This window comes from Crassostrea angulata, chromosome 4 (assembly GCF_025612915.1).
Source record: "Crassostrea angulata isolate pt1a10 chromosome 4, ASM2561291v2, whole genome shotgun sequence".
NCBI classification, from domain to species: Eukaryota; Metazoa; Mollusca; class Bivalvia; order Ostreida; family Ostreidae; genus Magallana; species Magallana angulata.
The window spans coordinates 42,665,904-42,685,553 of NC_069114.1; the positions used below are offsets into that span (position 1 = coordinate 42,665,904).

General features: G+C 31.7%; 2 protein-coding genes across 2 annotated transcripts; one reads left to right on the forward strand and one right to left on the reverse strand.

Annotated features, from left to right (window-relative positions):
- The first annotated feature begins 1,657 nt into the window (after positions 1–1,657).
- LOC128180442 (monocarboxylate transporter 5-like) lies at positions 1,658–13,691 on the forward strand. Its single transcript, XM_052848567.1, has 6 exons — positions 1,658–1,822; positions 2,462–2,534; positions 3,319–3,462; positions 3,582–3,728; positions 4,028–5,110; positions 12,918–13,691. The coding sequence occupies exons 2-6, from the start codon at positions 2,468–2,470 to the stop codon at positions 13,025–13,027; spliced, it is 1,551 nt and encodes a 516-aa protein (XP_052704527.1). The 5' UTR covers positions 1,658–1,822; positions 2,462–2,467; the 3' UTR covers positions 13,028–13,691.
- A 4,527-nt stretch (positions 13,692–18,218) lies between these two features.
- Positions 18,219–18,854, reverse strand: LOC128182276 (recQ-like DNA helicase blm-1). Its single transcript, XM_052850865.1, has one exon. The coding sequence runs from the start codon at positions 18,852–18,854 to the stop codon at positions 18,219–18,221; it is 636 nt and encodes a 211-aa protein (XP_052706825.1).
- Positions 18,855–19,650: the final 796 nt, after the last annotated feature.

Sequence of the window (19,650 nt, forward strand, 5' to 3'; positions counted from 1 at the left end):
TGGGGATCTAATTTCGTGGATGAGTCAGTTTTCAGTTGTTTCAGTAGGTAAACCAAACCTTTAATAATTAGTTTTCGTTGAGGATGTAAATTCGTTGGCGAGGGCTACCCACGAAAACCACGAAAATTGAGCCACCACGAATTCTAATCATTCCACAGTATTATATCAGACTGTATATTTTGTTATAAAATAATATAATTTTTCAGATTTGTAACATTAGTAAAAGACATTAGCTCACAGAATTTAATAGTATTTGGCGCTGAACAGTATTTATTCTCAAGATATTTATGTCTAAACGTCAATAACTTTTTACATTCAAGAATATAATGAAATTCGTCTGTAGTTTAACTTTGACTGAAATATTACTTGTATATTAACCACACACACACACACACACACACACACACAGATATATATATTTATATGTTTAACTACATGTTATATTTATATTTTGATTAAATTACATCCATAACTATAAATTTATGTTGATTTCTTTAAATAATCAATTTCCATGCCAAATTTTTGCGATTATATCAGAAAAAATATTATTTCTGTTTTATGCTCCATGTTAAAATAAAATGGGATGTTACATGGTTTACAAATAAAATAAATGAATATTTTAAGTACCCATCTTTATAATTAAGTGGTTTCCAGATGACTGACATTACTTGTATTTCAGGTGCCAACCTCCTTAAAATGGGTTTTATTTGATCCGAAATAGAGCTGACACAGGGTCACTGCATACTTTTTGAAAACAAGCACTTTGTGGGTGAGGTTTGATCCAGATTTGACCATATAGAGAGCAGATATGCTTTGGACAATGATTTTTCCAATATTTCTACTACGACCTCCACATCTGATGTTGACGGTTCAAGGTCACTGCACACTTTAATCAAAAGCTCTGTTTTTATCAAATATGAACAAAAAAGGGTAAGTTGAGAGTATAAATGCTCTAAAAAAGGGTGTTTTGATATGCCATTGACGTACAAACTTTATTTAAGATCACTGCACATTTTTGGCCAATAGGTATTCTGTGAGTAAAGTATGAGCCATACTGGATCAAGGGTACAGGAGATATATTTCGGACAAATATTTTTATATAATTCTGCTATGACCTTAACCTTAGACCTAGAAACGTGGTTCAAGGTCACTTCATATGTTTTACTCAAAGGCACTGTGTGGGTAAAGTATGAGCCATATTGGGCTAGGGGAGAGAAAATATGCTCCGGACAAGAGATCTCGAACGGACAGGCGGACGGACGGACGGACGGACAGATTGATCACTTGAGGGTGCCTTCAGAGCGGGGCCATAACACTTTTTTAATAAGACTTTTATGATATTTGTCTGAAATATTTTTATGCCTAATGAGAACATGATGTAATACCCACAATTGATTGAAAATGTCATTATTATATAACTAAAATAGTTTTCCTCTAAATGATTTTTTTTATTTAAGGTAGACAAATATTCCAAACAAACAATACTTTTATTTTTGTGTTCTTTTGACGACTCCAGTTTATAGATACATGGTAATCTAGGCTAACAAAGATAAGGGACGGTGAAACTTAAACAGCCCCTTCCCCCATTTCTCCACGATTCGGTAATAAAACCTGTTCATTGCTCGTTGTTGAATTTACAAACACATTCTAAATGCACGCCCTTTCGTCGTTATTCGATTTCAAAATAAATGCCGGAAGACATTTTTTTTATCTTCAAAAAGATGTATTGGACATGTGACCAGCCGTCATTTATCTCATGAAAGTCATTGTTGTTTAGTGAGGTTGGAAATGAGGTCATTTCTATAGAAGCTCTTAAATAGCGGTAAGTCGTGTTTTTTTCAGATAATTCCCTAATAAACGTCTTAGTATATTGTTTAAAAACTTACATGGTATATTAAGATATTAATAGACTTAGCACAATTTATTTGATGTTATAAGAAAAAAGTAATTGCTTTATGTAATCAAATAAAAGAGGATATTAATTGTACATACATGTGTTGTATCACATGTTCACATAACTTTGTACGCTTACAAGTTCAGTGAAATTATAGGACAAATTGGCGCATATATAACATGCATGCACCGGAATGATCACACGACATGAACTACAGACCGAGACGAAAGGACCATTTAAAATACCACGAGGAGACACTTTCATTCCTGTGTTGTTTCGTTAGCACTATCAGTTTTATTTTCTTTTTACTCGGGGCACTTGATCAAAGTGGATCAGTTGTTTTAGCTTATAGTTATAAGATTAAAGTGTATTTTATTTGCTTTGGGGTGATTTGGGTAACCCAAAAGATATAGAAAATAATCTACAAACTTAAAAAACGCATAGGAAAGAAAATAAACCCAGGGGTTGTAATATAGTCAAACGTCTAACAGAATCGATGGTATCATGTCTCCCGTGTCGACCTTGCATAAGTGTTTTGTTATACATGCAATTTGCTAATCTTTGTAGATAACCATGTTAAACTTCAGGAAAAGTTCATCATCATCCGTTGAAAGAGGCTGGGCCTGGATAGTACTTCTGGGTGCGTAGTATGTAGACATATCTTGATAGTATACATATCAAGACCTCTAGAAATAAAATCCTGAAATTAAAGGTCAATTTGAGCACTATAATATTTAAAGTTGAATTTATTAATTAGTTACTTAAAACTTAATTTTGCATATTTTTTGTTGGTTTTATTTTACCTGTTCATTTAGATAATCGTATGGCACACATTACAAAAATATTTAAAAATACGTAAAAACGATAAGACACCATATCTGATCATTGACCTCATATAAATTCTATGCCAGCAGAGTAAGATCAATATAATTAGTATAATACTATAAATGTTGTAGCATTATCATCATTCAGATCTTCGTTAAATTGAATAAAAAATGGATAGGATTTGAAAAGTGATAGAAGAAACTCGGACTGGAATGTTTAAAAAAAATTGTGAATGAAAACGTAATGCTCTGATCTTTTTAATGTATCTGCCATCATAAATATTATTTCATTTTCAAAAGTTTTTAACAATTTGTATTATTTTTACAATTAAGAAAATCTCAATCATAGTGTAAAATCTTGAGGGATTTTTCTAAATTTTTCAAAAAAATTCAATGACCATTAACTTAAAAAGTAGGTCATTGACCTAATTTCTTGAAAATTAAAAAAACACTACCACGATAGGTCTATAACACACAATAGATAGTTTTCATTATCATCAGTGGAATTTTTTTCATTCTGGGCAAACTTAATCCTTAAGATATTTCCTTAAATTCATTTTACAAGCAATATAAACTCACAAGGTTTTTCATGTTTTGTAGGATGCTCTGTGGAATACTTTGTCATTCTTGGAATGTTTAAATCTTTTGGATTATTTTTCGTGCAATTTCAAAGAAAGTACAACACAAGCGCCTCTGTCCTCTCCCTAATTTTATCGGTTCAGAACATCATAGCAAGTTTCAGTTGTAAGTACTTATTCAGTGGTCTTTATTATCACGTTAAACATGTATAAGATAATGTTATGAAATTATATCGAAAGGATTATTGCTTCATTAATACTATATTTTGACCTTTGGACTTTCAGCCTTTATAATCATGGGAGTAGGAACTCGTTATTTCACAGAAAGAACAATGGTAATGTTTGCAGGACTTATAGGACTAGGGTGCTGTATAGGAAACGCCTTTGCTCCGTCAGCAGAAGTTTTGTTTTTTACACAGAGTTTTTTGTTTGGTATGATAAATGTATATCCCTTTACCTAAGAATACTAAAGTAATCTTTATAATAAAGTCATTCCTTAAAAGAAGAACGTATCTTTCTGGGTTTTTTTTTCAAATTTGTTGTTAAATTCTACATCGTAAATCTTGTTTAAAAACTAAAGTCTATCACAGGTTATTGCTATCTGCCAGTGAAGAAGAATAAACTTAATATATGGCGAAAATTCTTAGATTTCCTCTTTTATATGCCTTTTACTAATTACTAACTGTCAGTACTCATTTACAATTAAAATATTCTTTTTCAATTCTTTTTAGCGGTTTCAGCAATGACTGCACATCTACCGTCTATGCTGATGATCAGCAAATACTTCGAAAGAAGACGAGGAATGGCGAATAGTATTGCCAATGTTGGAGGAAGTCTGGGGGGCTTCGTCTTGCCCTTTTTCTTGACTTTTCTATTCAGCGAATACGGCTTAGAAGGCACGCTTATAATTGCTGGAGGGTTATTCCTTCAGTTTTTGCCTGCAGGACTAATAATGCGTCCAATTGAAAGAGATATTCATATAAATGAAAAAAAAGACAGGAACGGCGTCGTATTACATAAAGAAGACAAAGAATGTACAAACAATCTTTTGTCAAACCAAACAGACAAGAAGAATGTTATTGAGTATGAAATCCAAGATACTTACAATGGATCATGCACGTCGCTTCATAAAACAATGAACACAGAGAGGAAATCGAATTCATTGGTAAATATAAACTCAAACCACATGAACTGCTCAGTACGATCAGCAGAACTATTTGGAAGTTCATTAGATATCGGAAGCACCGTATCTATAGAAAACATTAATGCAGGCAGGTCACAACATCATTCATTGTCCACGTCGGCGGATTCTAACAGAAATTGTTGTCTAAAAGTTTTATTCACATTATTCGACTTTGCTTTATTCAAGAACCCAACGTTTATCCTTCTTATGTTAATGGCGTTCTTAGTAGCACCTGGAAGTACCATAGTTGTGACCTTTATCGCACCTTTTGCAAAAGACAATGATCAGTCCACGAATATGATCGGGTACCTCCTTACACTCTGTTCAGCAGGTGACTTAACAGGAAGGCTCCTTTTTGTATTCATCTCAGACAACAAAGTTATCCAAAGGTCTTATATGCTAACTATTGCGTTGTTAGCCAACGGTTTGACATGTCTTCTGGCTTCGTTTTATGATACCTTTGCAAAGCTTGCAGTGTTTGGATTCTTGCAGTCCTCTTTCGCCGGTACATACTATTCATTGATAAATGTACTTATTGTGGATTTCATTGGCTTGGAGAATTTACGTCACGGATTGTCAATGACTACGGTTGTACGAGGGATATCAGTGGCAATATCGTCATCTGTTGTTGGTAACTCACTCTCTTGCTTATTATTCTTCTTCTTATTCTTCTATCAAAATCAATATTTGAGAGAAAAACAGCTAATGTAAGACGTAAAAGTCGATACAAGTACCTATTTAGATATAGATAACTCCCTAAAACTGAAAAAAATATCTAGCCTATACACACCTCACAGCCTTATTAGCACAATCGGAACCTTTCTGATTTCTATATTAACGATAAAATGCAAAAAAAAAAAAAAAGAGAACGTCTAAGCTACGTCATTCACGAGATTTTAACGAGACCAGTTCGAGAAACGTGCAAATCGAGAGAGAAGTTTAGATCCAAAAAGTAAGTAAAAGTTTGTTTTTTTTATCGGCAATCTTTTTTAGGTATTTATAGTTGCATAATTATTTTTCATGTGAATTATAAGTTTAGGATGATCTCGTTTAACATTGTTCAGCATGAAACTGTCTGAATTGCAGTCCTCAATTTTGTCAACAATCTAAAACGTGCTAGGGGGTAGTCATGTAAGAACATACATGTACCTACTTACATTGTTAAACTAGAATAATGCTTTTTAAAAGTCTACAATACATTGACTTTACTATACATGTTATAAAAAATGTTCATAATTGATGGTCTTTGTGAAATGTGACTTGAAAGACATATTTTGGTTAAAAAATGTGCATGCAGATGTATTATAGTCAGCTTCTACACACAGTGAGTATTGGTAACTAACTGACATATTTTTATGATTTTTCCAGGTTGTTTGTGATATTTTCAATCACGCCTTTCGCTATACAGATTTAACTAGACATGTTCATGTAGTTTTGATACATGTATATCTCTTTTAACAAATTTCTGGCTTAATTATCTGATAACGAAGACAGTGTTAATGATTGTTTATGAATATGATTTTTTATTCAAAAGCGCCACAGTACATTAGCAAAATTGTTGAAAAAAAGTTGAGAGAGAGAGAGAGAGAGAGAGAGAGATCATTAAAAGCCTTTACAAATTTTTTAGTTATATGTCATATCCCACTCAATGAGTTGTAATGGCTATAATCATGGTAATGTTTTGACCCATGTCTCAGATATTGTATGTGCAGATAAAAAGTGTATTTCGAGACACACCCTCTTGTTTTGATGTAATGACAGCGTTTAGCTTTGAGATTAAAACGTATCTTTTTTTCTTCCAATCTACAGATTTGCTGCCTCCAGATAATTTGAAATCAGTGAAATCAGGAAAATTGAAAATATTTTCAATTTGATTTTGTTAAGTACCCAGTCAAATTCGCTAAAGGTACCTCTTTGTCATGTGATAATCTTACAGCTGTATCTCTATATGTAAATACTTATATTTGGCTTTAGCTGATTGAAAGCCAAGATTGGTTATTGATATATTCGATGATATAAACAAAAAACTTCGAGCGTGATGTCCACTGTACCGGTAGTAGTGTCGCATAAACGCATCGGGATCGAATCTGTAGCAGCGAAAGCTCGAACTCGGGATCGATGTCCCGTTTATTCCAGAAACTTGTTCCTTTGACATTTATTTTTGTTTTTTTTTCTTGGTATGTATGTTTGTGTGGAAGTCTTGTGTACTTTGCTGGTAAATTACATATACATATCTCAAAGGGAATAAGTTTGTATTGTATGAGAATGGTAGGGGTCTTTGCTATAGTGAAAAGTGTTGTTTTTTTTCTATATACCATATTTTCGTTCTCTGCACACATCTTTCATGTCACCTTGTTTACACATATTTTTCTTTTATACACTTAGTTTGTTATGAGTTTTAAGGTAGTAACATTTAATTGTAGAGGCCTAGGTGGTCTCGACAAGAGGAGAGATGTGTTAAATTACATAAAACAAAAACAATTCTCTATTTCATTTTTGCAAGATACACATTTCACTCTTAATGATTATGAGCAAGTTAGATCCTTTTGGGGCTATGACATCTATATATCTCCTGGACAATCTAATTCTCGAGGCACTGCAATTTTGTTTAACAATACTTTTGAGTATCATGTACTGAATGAATACAAGGATACGGAAGGTAATTTACTTGTTCTAGAAATTAACATGTATAAGAAATATGACATATTATTAGTTAATATATATGGTCCAAATAATGATGATCCAAACTTTTTTCAATCAGTATCGGACATCATTTCAAACTTTCAAGGTGAATTTATAATTATGGCTGGAGATTTTAACCTTGTTCAGGATATAGATTTAGATTATTTTAATTATACCAATATTAATAACAAAAGAGCAAGGGAGAAGGTTTTGAACATGAAAGTAGTACACAGTTTAATTGATCCATGGAGAGTGAAATATGAACAACGAAAAAGATACACATGGTTCAGAACAAACCCAACTAAAAAGGCGAGAATTGATTTCTTTTTAATTTCAAACGAATTAATGGCTTTATTGGATAAATCTGACATTCTACCTGGTTATAGATCCGACCATTCTATGGTTTATATAGAAATTTATTTTACTAAATTCGAAAAGGGTAAAGGCTTTTGGAAGTTCAATAATTCACTCCTCCATGATCAAACTTATGTTAATCTAGTGAAAAGTAATATACAAAAAGTTAAAGAACAATATGCTGTGTTTCCATACAATCCTGCAAGTATCCATACAGTTAAGAATGACGAATTACATTTAGTTATTGATGATCAAATGTTTTTTGAACAACTATTGCTGAGCATAAGAGGTGCCACAATACAGTACTGTTCCAGAAAGAAAAAATTAAAAAACGAAAGAATAAAACTACTGGAAGAAGAAATTAAACAACTAGAAATATTGAGGAATAGTAATGATTCAGAGGACATTCTTCAAAAATTAACCAATGCACAGAACAGTTTGGAAGAATTCAGAAAAGATTTTATTAAAGGTTTATTTATCAGAACAAAACTTAACTGGATTGAACAGGGTGAAAAACCAACAAAATATTTTCTTAGTTTAGAAAAAAGAAATTATGTCAATAAAACTGTTGGCAAACTTATGCGCAGCAATGGTACTGTTATTACCTCACAGGAAGATATTTTAGCAGAAATTGAGACGTTTTATAAAAATTTATATTCCTGCTATGATAAAGAATTACAAGATGTTGATATTGAAATTGCTATTGATAAGAACTATATTAGAGCACTTGATGAAAATATGTCTAAAAATTTAGAGGGTTATATAACTAACGAGGAAGCCTTATTGGCATTAAAAAATATGAAAAATAACAAAAGCCCAGGAAGTGATGGTTTTAGTACAGAATTTTTTAAATTTTTTTGGAAGGATCTTGGATGCTTTTTATTAAGATCAGTAAATGTGGGATTTGATGTTGGCGAACTTTCAGTCACTCAAAAACAGGGTATTATATCTATACTGCCAAAAGGGGATAAACCAAGGGAGTATTTAACTAATTGGCGTCCAATATCTCTCCTTAACGTTACATACAAAATAGTTTCAGCATGCATCGCAAATAGAATTAAAAATGTCCTTGATTTCTTAATACACGACAGTCAAAAGGGCTTCCTCAAAGGTAGATTTATAGGAGAAAATACAAGAATGATTTATGATGTAATTGATGTAGCTCAGGATAAACATATTCCAGGTATGATTCTACTCATAGATTTCGAAAAAGCTTTTGATTCTATATCATGGAAATTTATGTACAATACATTACATTTTTTTAACTTTGGTCCTGATCTTATCAAGTGGGTATCAGTACTATACAATGGGGCCAAATTATGTGTTATTCAAAATGGTATTTTTTCAAAATTTTTTGAAATAGGCAGGGGCTGTCGACAAGGTGACCCAGTATCCCCATATTTATTCAACTTATGTGTAGAGATATTAGGACTTTTGATAAGACAAAATAAAAACATTAGAGGTATTAAAATAGGAAAAGAAAAAGTATGTTTATTACAATATGCAGATGATACAGTTCTTTTTTTGGATGGATCTGAAAAAAGTTTAAAAAGCGCACTTGATCTTCTTTTTCAGTTTTCAAAATTCTCTGGACTAAAACCCAACATTTCCAAAACAAAAGCAGTCTGGATTGGCTCAAAAATTAATTCAAATACAATTTGCAGTGATACTGGTTTACAATGGACGACAGAACCTTTTACAATTCTCGGAGTAACATATACTGCTAACCTAAAAAAAATGGAACAACTGAATTTTGATAATAAACTAAAACTAGTTCAGAAAGAAATTAACCACTGGTTAAAAAGAAATATTTCAACATTGGGAAAAATTACAGTTGTTAAAAGTTTACTTTTATCAAAATTCACACATTTGTTTACCTCTCTTCCAAAACCAAGTACTCAATGGATACGGCAATTTGAAAAAACACTGTATAATTTTATTTGGGGAAATAAAATAGACAAAATATCTCGAAAAACATTGCAATTAAATTATGAAAAAGGGGGATGCAGAATGACAAATGTTGAAATATTTATTAAGTCTCTTAAACTAACATGGATTAGGAGACTTTTAACAACTAACTCAAGCTGGATAAGTATTTTTTCTGAAATAACTGGGTGTCATACTTATAAACTATGTCAGTTTGGACCTGAATATTGTAGACAGAGGGCAAAAGCCACTCGAAATAATTTTTGGAAAGAAACCTTATTTTATTTATGTGATTTTTTAGAAAGTATAGAGACTGATAATATCAATATCATGCTTGAGCCACTATGGTACAATAATAAAGTAAAGATTCAAAATAAATATGTATTTTGTAAGGCTCTTTATGAGAAAGGATTTCATATTGTTCATGATTTATTTGATACTCAAGGTGAATTCATTAGTTATGAGAGAATCACTAATGAATATCCAGTTAAGATTCCATTTACTACTTACGAAGGTTTGAAACGTGCAATTATTTGTGCTTGGCCAAATGTTAAGCAGTTTTCACATCAAGTAATAATCAAACCATACCAATCTGAATCTATCAAAATACTTTGCTTGTGTAAAAAAGGAGCACGGAATATCTATGATCACTTGATGGTAAAATCTAATCATAAACCTATTTGTGAAAACAAATGGGCCTTCAATTTAAATTTACCTCTAGATTTTAACTGGAAACAGGCTTATTCAAACCCTAGATCTGCCACAAAAGATTCAGGACTGATATGGTTTAACTATAGAATTATCCACAGAATACTAGGTACTAACAAAATACTACACATGTGTAAAATTAAAAATTCCCCACTATGTTCAATATGTTTTTTAGAACCAGAAACAATTACACATCTCTTCTTTTACTGTCCATCTATTTTTCAGATATGGTTATTAATGTCTGATTGGATTTTTAGAAAGTCTGGTGAAAGAATTGTATTTGATGCCAAAACTGTTATTTTTGGTGTTCCAGAAAAGAAATACTTAGCTATAAACCTAATTATCATGTTAGTTAAGAGACATATCTTTAGTCAATCCAGAAAATCTGCTAATATTGCATTTGAGAATATTGTGAAATATTTACAAAATTACTATTCTTTAGAGAAACTAATGTTGGAAAATAGATTTTACCAAAAGAAATGGTCAAGATGGGTATGCCTCTTTGACGTGGCATAATGTGTAGTAAGACCCTATCATTATTGTATTATTATTTTTATATTTACTTTCCCAATCTGTGTGGGAGTGGTGTGGTGTGAATGATGGTATAGATGTATTTGTATTGAAAATGAATAAAAAAAAAAAAAAAAAAAAAAAAAAAAAAAAAAAAAGATTGGTAGCATAATGACAATATATGCACAACATCAAAATAAATTGAATTTCAACATCACTTTAAAGCAATTATAAATAATTGCATTAAATATAGGTAGCAAAGGACAGTTTCGAATAAAGTACCATTCAATATTTTTGTAAAATTGAGAGTTGTACTTGAAGGGTTATGAGTGTTGATAAAATTTATCAAATGATTTTTAATGATTATTATTAGTTACAGGGATGTCTCTTGTTGAATTTGGTATGCAATATGTAGGTCCCTAATGTTAAATACATGTGAATCAGAAGTAAAATGCGAAACTTGTGACTTTGACAGTTGTGTTGACCTTACACAGTGAAATTGCAAGTTACAGACGGGAGATAAATACACGAAAAGTAGATGGACGGGACAATGTAAACTATACATTGGTAAGTTTCTGACATGTGATAGTGCAACATGCACTTGATAGGGAATGTCAACCCTTTGAAGATATTTGTGCTGAATGGGAACTGAGGAAATTCTAGTTACAAAGTTCCGAAGACACACATCCCCTGGCTACAATGAATTGTATCAGAAAACTGTCCCGTGCCACCATAGTTTAGGATGGATCCTTATTCTGCTTGCATCCAACTCAAGCCATCTTTTGAAGATTTATGTACACATGAATAATTTGTTCTTAACACATCATTCATAACAACACTAAGTGTTTATATAATGAATACCAGCAAACATTTTATCGAGTGCAGTGGTTTTGTATTTTTCTTATCCATCTACCATACGTTTTATATAACATATCCATTCACTTTTAGAAACAGCCACCTTGATTTAATTAAAGTAGCATTGTTATTTGTACAAGCTTTTAAAATATTCTCTTTTGTAAGCAAACAAAAATAAAAACTACTCAGTAACAATGGACAAAAATATAATTTATATAAATCAATACTAAAAGCAGTGTGTAATAAATGTTTAGGTTTTGTTCACGAATACTTTTTTTGGGGGGGGGGGGGAATATTAGTAATTAAAATAAGTTGAAAAAGGACTTAAAATTATAAAAGATTTTCCCTTTACTTGAATGTTTGTTTAAATGTTTTTGTTTTTTTTTTATCTTTTTCATCTTAATTTGCTGCACAATATCTCTTATCCCTGTATCTCACTTAGGTTTTGTTGAACAGCATGTCTTTTTTTTTTTCTCAGAATGATATATGCAGGGTCATTTATTTATTTCCATATTATAATACTTGATACAAATAGGCCTTCTGCAACTTTATCCTTGCTTAAATGGAGTGGACTAAGTGAAATGAGTCTAGTGATTTTTGTATATTACCTTTGATATGAAAATGACATTTATATCTTCAAGATATCACCTTATATATGTTGAACTATATGTCTATTAGTTTTATGATTCTTTTTTTTAATCAGAATGATAAATGCAAGTTCATTTATTTTTTTCCATCATAAGAAAATCGATTTTGAAAAAAAAGAGATCTCATACAACCAGTGTATTTTTTTTAAATTTACATAATACGGTGTATTAATTGGATGTAGTTGTGTAGAATTATACCTACAAGCAACATGCTTTTAATATTCACCACCTGGTACATGTACACACTTACTATATTTGATAATAGACTTTTTTATATTAATTTTTAAACATTTTCTCTTATTGGTCATAAAAAAAAATGTTGGCAACAATACCATTAACATGTTATTGTGTTGTGTTTTGAAATAATTTTACAATTAAATTTTATATGTATTTTTCATGCCTTATACTCATTGTTATATGTATTAGGCATAATTAAAATACTTGCAAAACTTTTCTATGTTTATTTATTTATTTATTTATTTATTTATTTATTTATATTAATAAGATTAAGAGACGCACTATAGTCAATGCACGTTTTCAAGAGTTGTCTCTCTTGCGGATAATAACAAATGCTCCCCTGTGTTAATGGCCCTGAATATTGAGTAGGCTGTGAGGTGTGCTATATCACATATATAACTTGATAATATTATGAAATTTATGATCGTTCTCGTAAAAATCCGCGAAAACTTTGATGTCGATGGCAAAGTCCAACAATGGACGTTATTTTGTGGGACTAACTTTAATTTTAATTCACAGGTCTTCTGCGGGACCGGACCGGATCATACGTCGGTGGATTCTACTTGATGGGAACCTGTTTGGTGTTAGGTGGCATTCTTTTATTGTTAAAACCCTTAATAGATGAATAAAATTACTTTAATGTACTTAAAAGTTGAAAGCGTTTTCAATACAGTTAGTTTTGTAATGTCACTAAGATTTAAATTGTTCTACATTGTTGAAACTCTCATTGATCGATGTATTTAAATATCATCGATAATTGCATTTTCCCGCGTTTCGGTAGTAATAGCGGGAGAATGTTGTATTTAAGGAACGGTGCATTATTATGGAAGGGTCCATTAGTAGCCAATAGAATTAGAGAGTAGAACAGGTTTTAGACAGGTGTTATTAAGGTATTCACTTCTAGCCGCCGCGCGTCAGGAGTTAGACAAAATTTAATAAAAATTTTATAACTAAGTATCTTTATGTAAAATATATACCATATATGTTGTGAGGTCTGTTCACAACCTCCCTGCATCCAGCGGCACCTGGCAACAGACACAGGTTTTCTTGAGTTTTTATATTGCGATTTTCATCGTTTTATCTCTAGTTTTTTCCTGGCCGGCCTTGATGCATTGTGTAAAGGGAGATATTTTTTATGACTCTGATATTTATTTTTGATGTATATCGGTACACTAGTAGTTTTCATATATTTATATATGCTAGTTCATCGTGATGTTTTTCTGCAAGTTTGTGTATATATATGGCAATATTTAATAAATCAAAAGCGTCCAGCAACCACGGCTGGCTGTCAGGCATTTTGATGTTTGTGTTTGTTTTTTAATGTAAGTAGTAAAGTAAATACTACTATGGTTTTATAATATATTTTGTCTCTTTGGAATTAAAGTCTGTCCCAAGTTATTGCTTCCATCAATTTTTGATAATTTTTGATAAAAATACACATACCTGTGAAAGAAATACAATTGAAATCTATGAAAGGGAATATATCAAAGATATCTTCATTGAACAATTATCCCTTTTCACTCATAAAATTTCACAGGAACGAAAACAATTTTCTTACGGAGATTTATAATGGGAAATGTTAACATCTTTTCTCCATTCGGAAATTCTCGGGATACCTCGCGCAATTTTTTAACGTTATCATCCGGGCTTATTAATGGCTGATGCAATGCAAAATCTCCGAAGACTTTCAATTTTTGGATGTGTATTGAAACCTGCAGCAGTAGAAGGGGCGTTTCAAAACAGATAATCTGGACATTTTTCATATTAGTGGATGAACGTAGTTTGAGCCCAAAGGTATTTACTATTATTGAAATATCAAGCAAAAAGTGGTGGAAGCAAAGACTCGGGACAGAGTTTAGTTTTCGCTGATAAAGTGAAAGGCACAGTTTCGAGAAAAAAACTCATTGGCATTGGCCTTTTAAATAAACTCTGATTATGATTTTGTTTACTTCGATCATTTATTTCAATAAATGCTTTAAGAACAATTACATACAAAAGATTTTAACGAATTTTCATTCATGAAACTAGAATAAGAGATTTAAATATATTGAATAACATCAGCGATAGTATCTCCTTAATGCATGCATTTTATTCAAACAATAGACAAATTCACGTTATCGTTACCTTAAGGTTTATATTTACACGAATTTAATTTTACATAATAACAACAATACTGTATTTGGAAACAAATCCAATGCTATAAACCACGACTCTCTCACGCAAGCACCTGACAAATGTTGATCTATAATTCTTTGACTATTTTCATGATTTTGCATTTAACTTTATATTAAAAAATTGTTGCCAACAATCATCTCAACAATTCAAAATTTATATTGTTTGCATACTGGTTAAAATATGATAGCATAGCTAAAACGAATAAAATCCCGAAACGCATCAATTTTTGTAAAACAATTATAAGGTGAGAGAACTGCTTAAAATGAAATAATTGCACTGTTATTTTAATACTTAGTAGTTAACTAATATCGCATTCGAAAAAGATCCCAAACTGTAGTGCTTTGACAAGTTCATAAGTACACATTATAGTTCTAATCCAGCAGTATTGGCAAGCTCAAATGCGTTTGACCGAAGTTTTAGGAACAAAATGGAACACCGCCTGTGGTTACTCAGTCTTTCCACATTCCAGGTTAAAAATATCTTGATTTTTCATGTTTTACTATGTTAATCGGGCGGGGTTTTTTTTGGGGGGGGGAATATTTTTTAGTTTTTACTATTTTCCTCGTGGTGATTTTTTCGTCTTAAGATTTATTTTAAAAAATGAAAACTTTATGAATTGATCATTAAAAGTGTTGATACCAAAAAACTCTTTGTCGGAAAAACTCCAAGAACTTACAGAGTTATGACTCTTTGAGAAGGAAATGCTTGTTATCGCTGCTCCCAAAAAACCATAAGAGATAAAGACTTGGATTTTTTTACTAATGTCCTAAGTACACTAGAAAGCTCTTCAATCTATTCATAACATAGCAAGAGGATCTGAGCCCTTCTATCAGTTATTGCCCCTGAAAGTATTCACGTTTTCATATCATCACTTTCAACTTATTTATCTATCACACAGATTTTGTATTACTTGCAATATGATTGAAAGAAAGCAGCTTAAAAAAGGTTAAGTCGATTTCTTTTTTAATGATTTGACAAAGCGTTATAGGTCTAAGAGATTTGATATGTTAAAACAAATGACAAAAAATAAAATAAAATGCTGAATGCTGAAACCCTTCTTATTTCAAGGTTATAGAGATCTTGTTATTTGCATGTATTTTGTACGACGGCAGATTCTTCTTGAAGGGCATCTGTTTGAATTTAGGTGGTTTGCTTTTTAGTCTTAAATCCCTTGATATCAAAATAAGGACCACATTAGTCGAGATACAAAATTTACACACATCTTTAAGCCCGTGAATACGCTATAGCTTTAGCCTGCAATACGTGTTAAGATATTTGTCAACAAAATCAGTAAACAAAAGCAATTATTCCCTTTCCAAGAAAAATAACACTAAAACCATTTTTAAAAACAACATCACTTATAGATTGTGGAAAATAATGAATTATTTATATAATGCTCGAGGAAATTTCATAAACATAAGCTGTATAATATTTAGGTATTGATATACCAACGTCATATCAATATAAGTGGTTGTAACTCAAGGTAAGTTTGTATTTACTGAGAAGCAGTTCGCCTTATATCTATCCGTCTGTATAGTGGTTCCAGGAAAAGAATAGCACCGCTGATCATCAAAGTTGTCCCAACTAGGTAAAACGAAGCATGAAATGATCTCGAATCTCTCAAAAATCCTTAACTTTAGAAAAACAAGTATAAGTCCCTAAAACCATCCTAAATATTGATAAAACTCGTTTGAAATGATATCAATATATGTCTACCCAATATTGGATTTGATATAGACAGACCTAAGCCATTAACAGGTTGATCGCCAACAAATTCCACAAGTATCGCCGGAAAGAGACCGAAGAAGAAATTTCCAAACAACCAATATATTACTGACAGTATGGTCATTGTAACAAAATTCGTATAGAACAAGATAAACATACAAGATACACTGGTAAGTAACAAAGCTATAGAAAGTATAGTGTGCTTTGATATGAAATTACAATAAACAATTGTGAAGATCCGATAATAAAAAGGAAAAAGGTTGAGTCTTCATCTGAAATTTGAGGATATTTAGCATGTGGAGGTGTAAAAAAAAACGATTTGTACGCACCCTTTTATTCCTGGAAAACACACTGGAATCAACATTTTAAATAAAGTGTTACGAAGAACTTTTAAATTGATAATTTTGTTGCAAATCGATGATATTTTCTTTTTCAGTTATTCCATGGTTCAAATGGCATATATTGGTTTCCATTATCATCACGAGAACTCCTTTCTTTATGAGTACCGCTATTTGTAGACCATATTTGATTGTTTGCTCTTATTTTGCAAATTTTTGTAGGTCTTCGTAGAATGTTATCGGTCTCATTAAAGCTCCTGCAACACAGAGATTTAACAGAATTTTGCCAGTAAAAGCTAGATCACATCTGACTCCATAAGTATCTACTAAAAGCCTGAGAATTGCAGGAAATATCACATATCAACAGCTGCTTGCCGAGTCTCCTAAACTTGTCGCGATGCCCCGTTATTCGACAAAATACATGCTAATGATCACAAGAGCTGGACCGTTAGAAAATCCAATGGAGATGCCTACAAATAGTTGGCTTTAGTGAAATATAGTAATAGATAGATATATGTCTGACTGAACACCTTTTTTTTTACTGTTGCTCTTTCACTATATATTCCTTGACACACATTGAACAGAAGCATGTGAACATATTTCCTCCATATTATTTAAAAAGGAGTTCCGTTTGATCCAATAAAAGCAAAACAAACAAATATTCCAAAATTTCTCCCAAAACAATGTATACCACCTCATATAATGATTTACACGTTTTGCTTGAACTCAAACCTTTTTACAAGAGTGTATATGCATAGTTCATTATGCGCACATGTGCAATGAGGTAGATATTTATGAGAAAGAGAGAGAGAGAGAGAGAGAGAGAGAGAGAAAACCTCTTACCAAAAAAAAACACCGTTTGATAGTATTAAATATGATATGTCTGGCATAAAGGCACTCATTAAATAATGAGTACATCCCAAAAATCCACTAAACACGATGTATGTCCTATTAGACACGAGAGTTGATCCGATACTCAACGCATATATATATATATATATATATATATATATATATATATATATATATATATATATATATATATATATATATATTCAATAAATCCTTTTTCTTGGTACCGGGGATGAATAAACACAAAAATAAGTCCAATGCTCAAACAACTTTTATCTATAGCGCTTTCGCCCTACCGGGCTCTTCAGTAGATGTTTTATATGTTTTCTACTGAAGAGCCCGGTAGGGCGAAAGCGCTATAGATAAAAGTTGTTTGAGCATTGGACTTATTTTTGTGTTAATATATATATATATATATATATATATATATATATATATATACATATACACATATATATATATATATATATATATATATATATATATATATATATATGATTTTCAACTTGTAGTACACAATTATGCAATGTTCAAAACACTTGATGTTACGATGTATAGTTTAAAAAAAAAATTCCAACTCTTGAAAGATTTTGATTATAGAAAAAATAGTTAATTGAAGAGAAAAACTGTGCAACTGATTGTTTTTAATTAAATCTATATCACTCTTTAAAATGTGTTACAATTAATCAGACACAAGATCATCAATATTGTCGTCAATCTCATCATAATTTTAAGGTTCGGTATCGGATGAACTATGGTCACTAAATTCGACAAGATTCACCATAAAAAGTTTCTCTATAGGGGTCAAATCACATGTCCCACAGTCACACCTGTCGGCACAGAGATCACAGCATGAATGTGATATTGTCTTACTCCTTTCTTTTAAAAGTTCTCCCTCTGAAAGAAAGGGCTCAAACATAGACACACGTTTGCAGTCTTTTGAGGTAAACATGTCTTTTACCTCAGTGTCAACTGTCCTCAGGTGGTAGGAATTGAAGAGAACAAGGGCTACAGAGTCCTTTCCATCACGCCCCACCCTCCCTATTTCTTGCACAGTGTCTACTATGCTCTTGGGGGCACCATCAAGAATTACACTATAAAACTGCCTAATGTCCACCCCCATACCTAGTGCACTTGTGGCTATAACAAGTTTGGTGGCACTTTTTTCATCCAATAAATCTTGCAGAATTTTGTTTCTGATGTCCTCTGGGGTTTCTGAATGAAACATCTGCACCTCGGAACACTGTGGCAGTTCTGTTATTATGTAGGAATATATATTTGAGGCATCTTTTATTGATGTACAGTACAGAATTGTTCTTGGTAACGTCCCATCCGATAAAGCATCAATAATCCAAACCATGGCCATCTCTGTAGTATTTGGACTTTTTTTCACAACAACCTTGATGTTATCTCTGTTGGGTGAAATTCTAATTTCGGTTGTGTCGGTGCCAAGTTGGAGAATTTTTGTAACTCTTCTTGATATTTTCTTGGTGCACGTAGCACTCAATGCAAGCACTGAGGCTTTAGGAAAAAGTGATCTCAGTTCTCCAATGTGCGAAAACCATTTGCGGAATGCTTATTATCCCTCCTCTTCACCCCTATAAGATAATACATACCAGTAACAGTTATAGTATATTCCAATCAAATAAGATATAAATCACAGTTTGTTCATTAATCATAATACATTGAGTTGAACATATTTAAATGACTATCACGTTCTTAAAAAACTTTGATTGTCCTCTCCTGGTTGTATACATAATATTTTACAATGCCATACAGTTAACATTTATACATGTAACAATTTTAGTACATTCAACAAATTCAATGAAATAGAAATAAAATACTTGTTTGAAATAATTTAGAAAAATCTGTAACACTTCTGTATGTATGGGTAAAATTCTTTAAATATTTCCACATTTTTAATGTAACTTATAAGACAAAGATTTGTAACCCATAGTATTAAATAAACATATGGGGTTATGTACTTTAATATGCTTACCAGGTTGAAATGGTATGAAACTCATCAACAACTATCGTGGACACATCAAAGGTTTGAATCTTGGCCCGGAACGTTTTATCTCCAACAAAATATTCTGGGGATGCAAAGAGGTAGTCGAAATCCCCACTTTGTATTAATTCATTATCCTGAGAGCCTCCTACAA

Bases quoted from the DNA above. Each gene is read 5' to 3' on its own strand.
- LOC128180442 (XM_052848567.1), top strand. From the start codon at position 2,468: ATGTTAAACTTCAGGAAAAGTTCATCATCATCCGTTGAAAGAGGCTGG. The intron at 3,463-3,581 runs GTAAGTACTTAT...TTGGACTTTCAG, and splicing joins CATCATAGCAAGTTTCAGTT to CCTTTATAATCATGGGAGTA. The intron at 5,111-12,917 runs GTAACTCACTCT...TTTAATTCACAG, and splicing joins AATATCGTCATCTGTTGTTG to GTCTTCTGCGGGACCGGACC.
- LOC128182276 (XM_052850865.1), bottom strand. From the start codon at position 18,854: ATGGCCATGGTTTGGATTATTGATGCTTTATCGGATGGGACGTTACCA.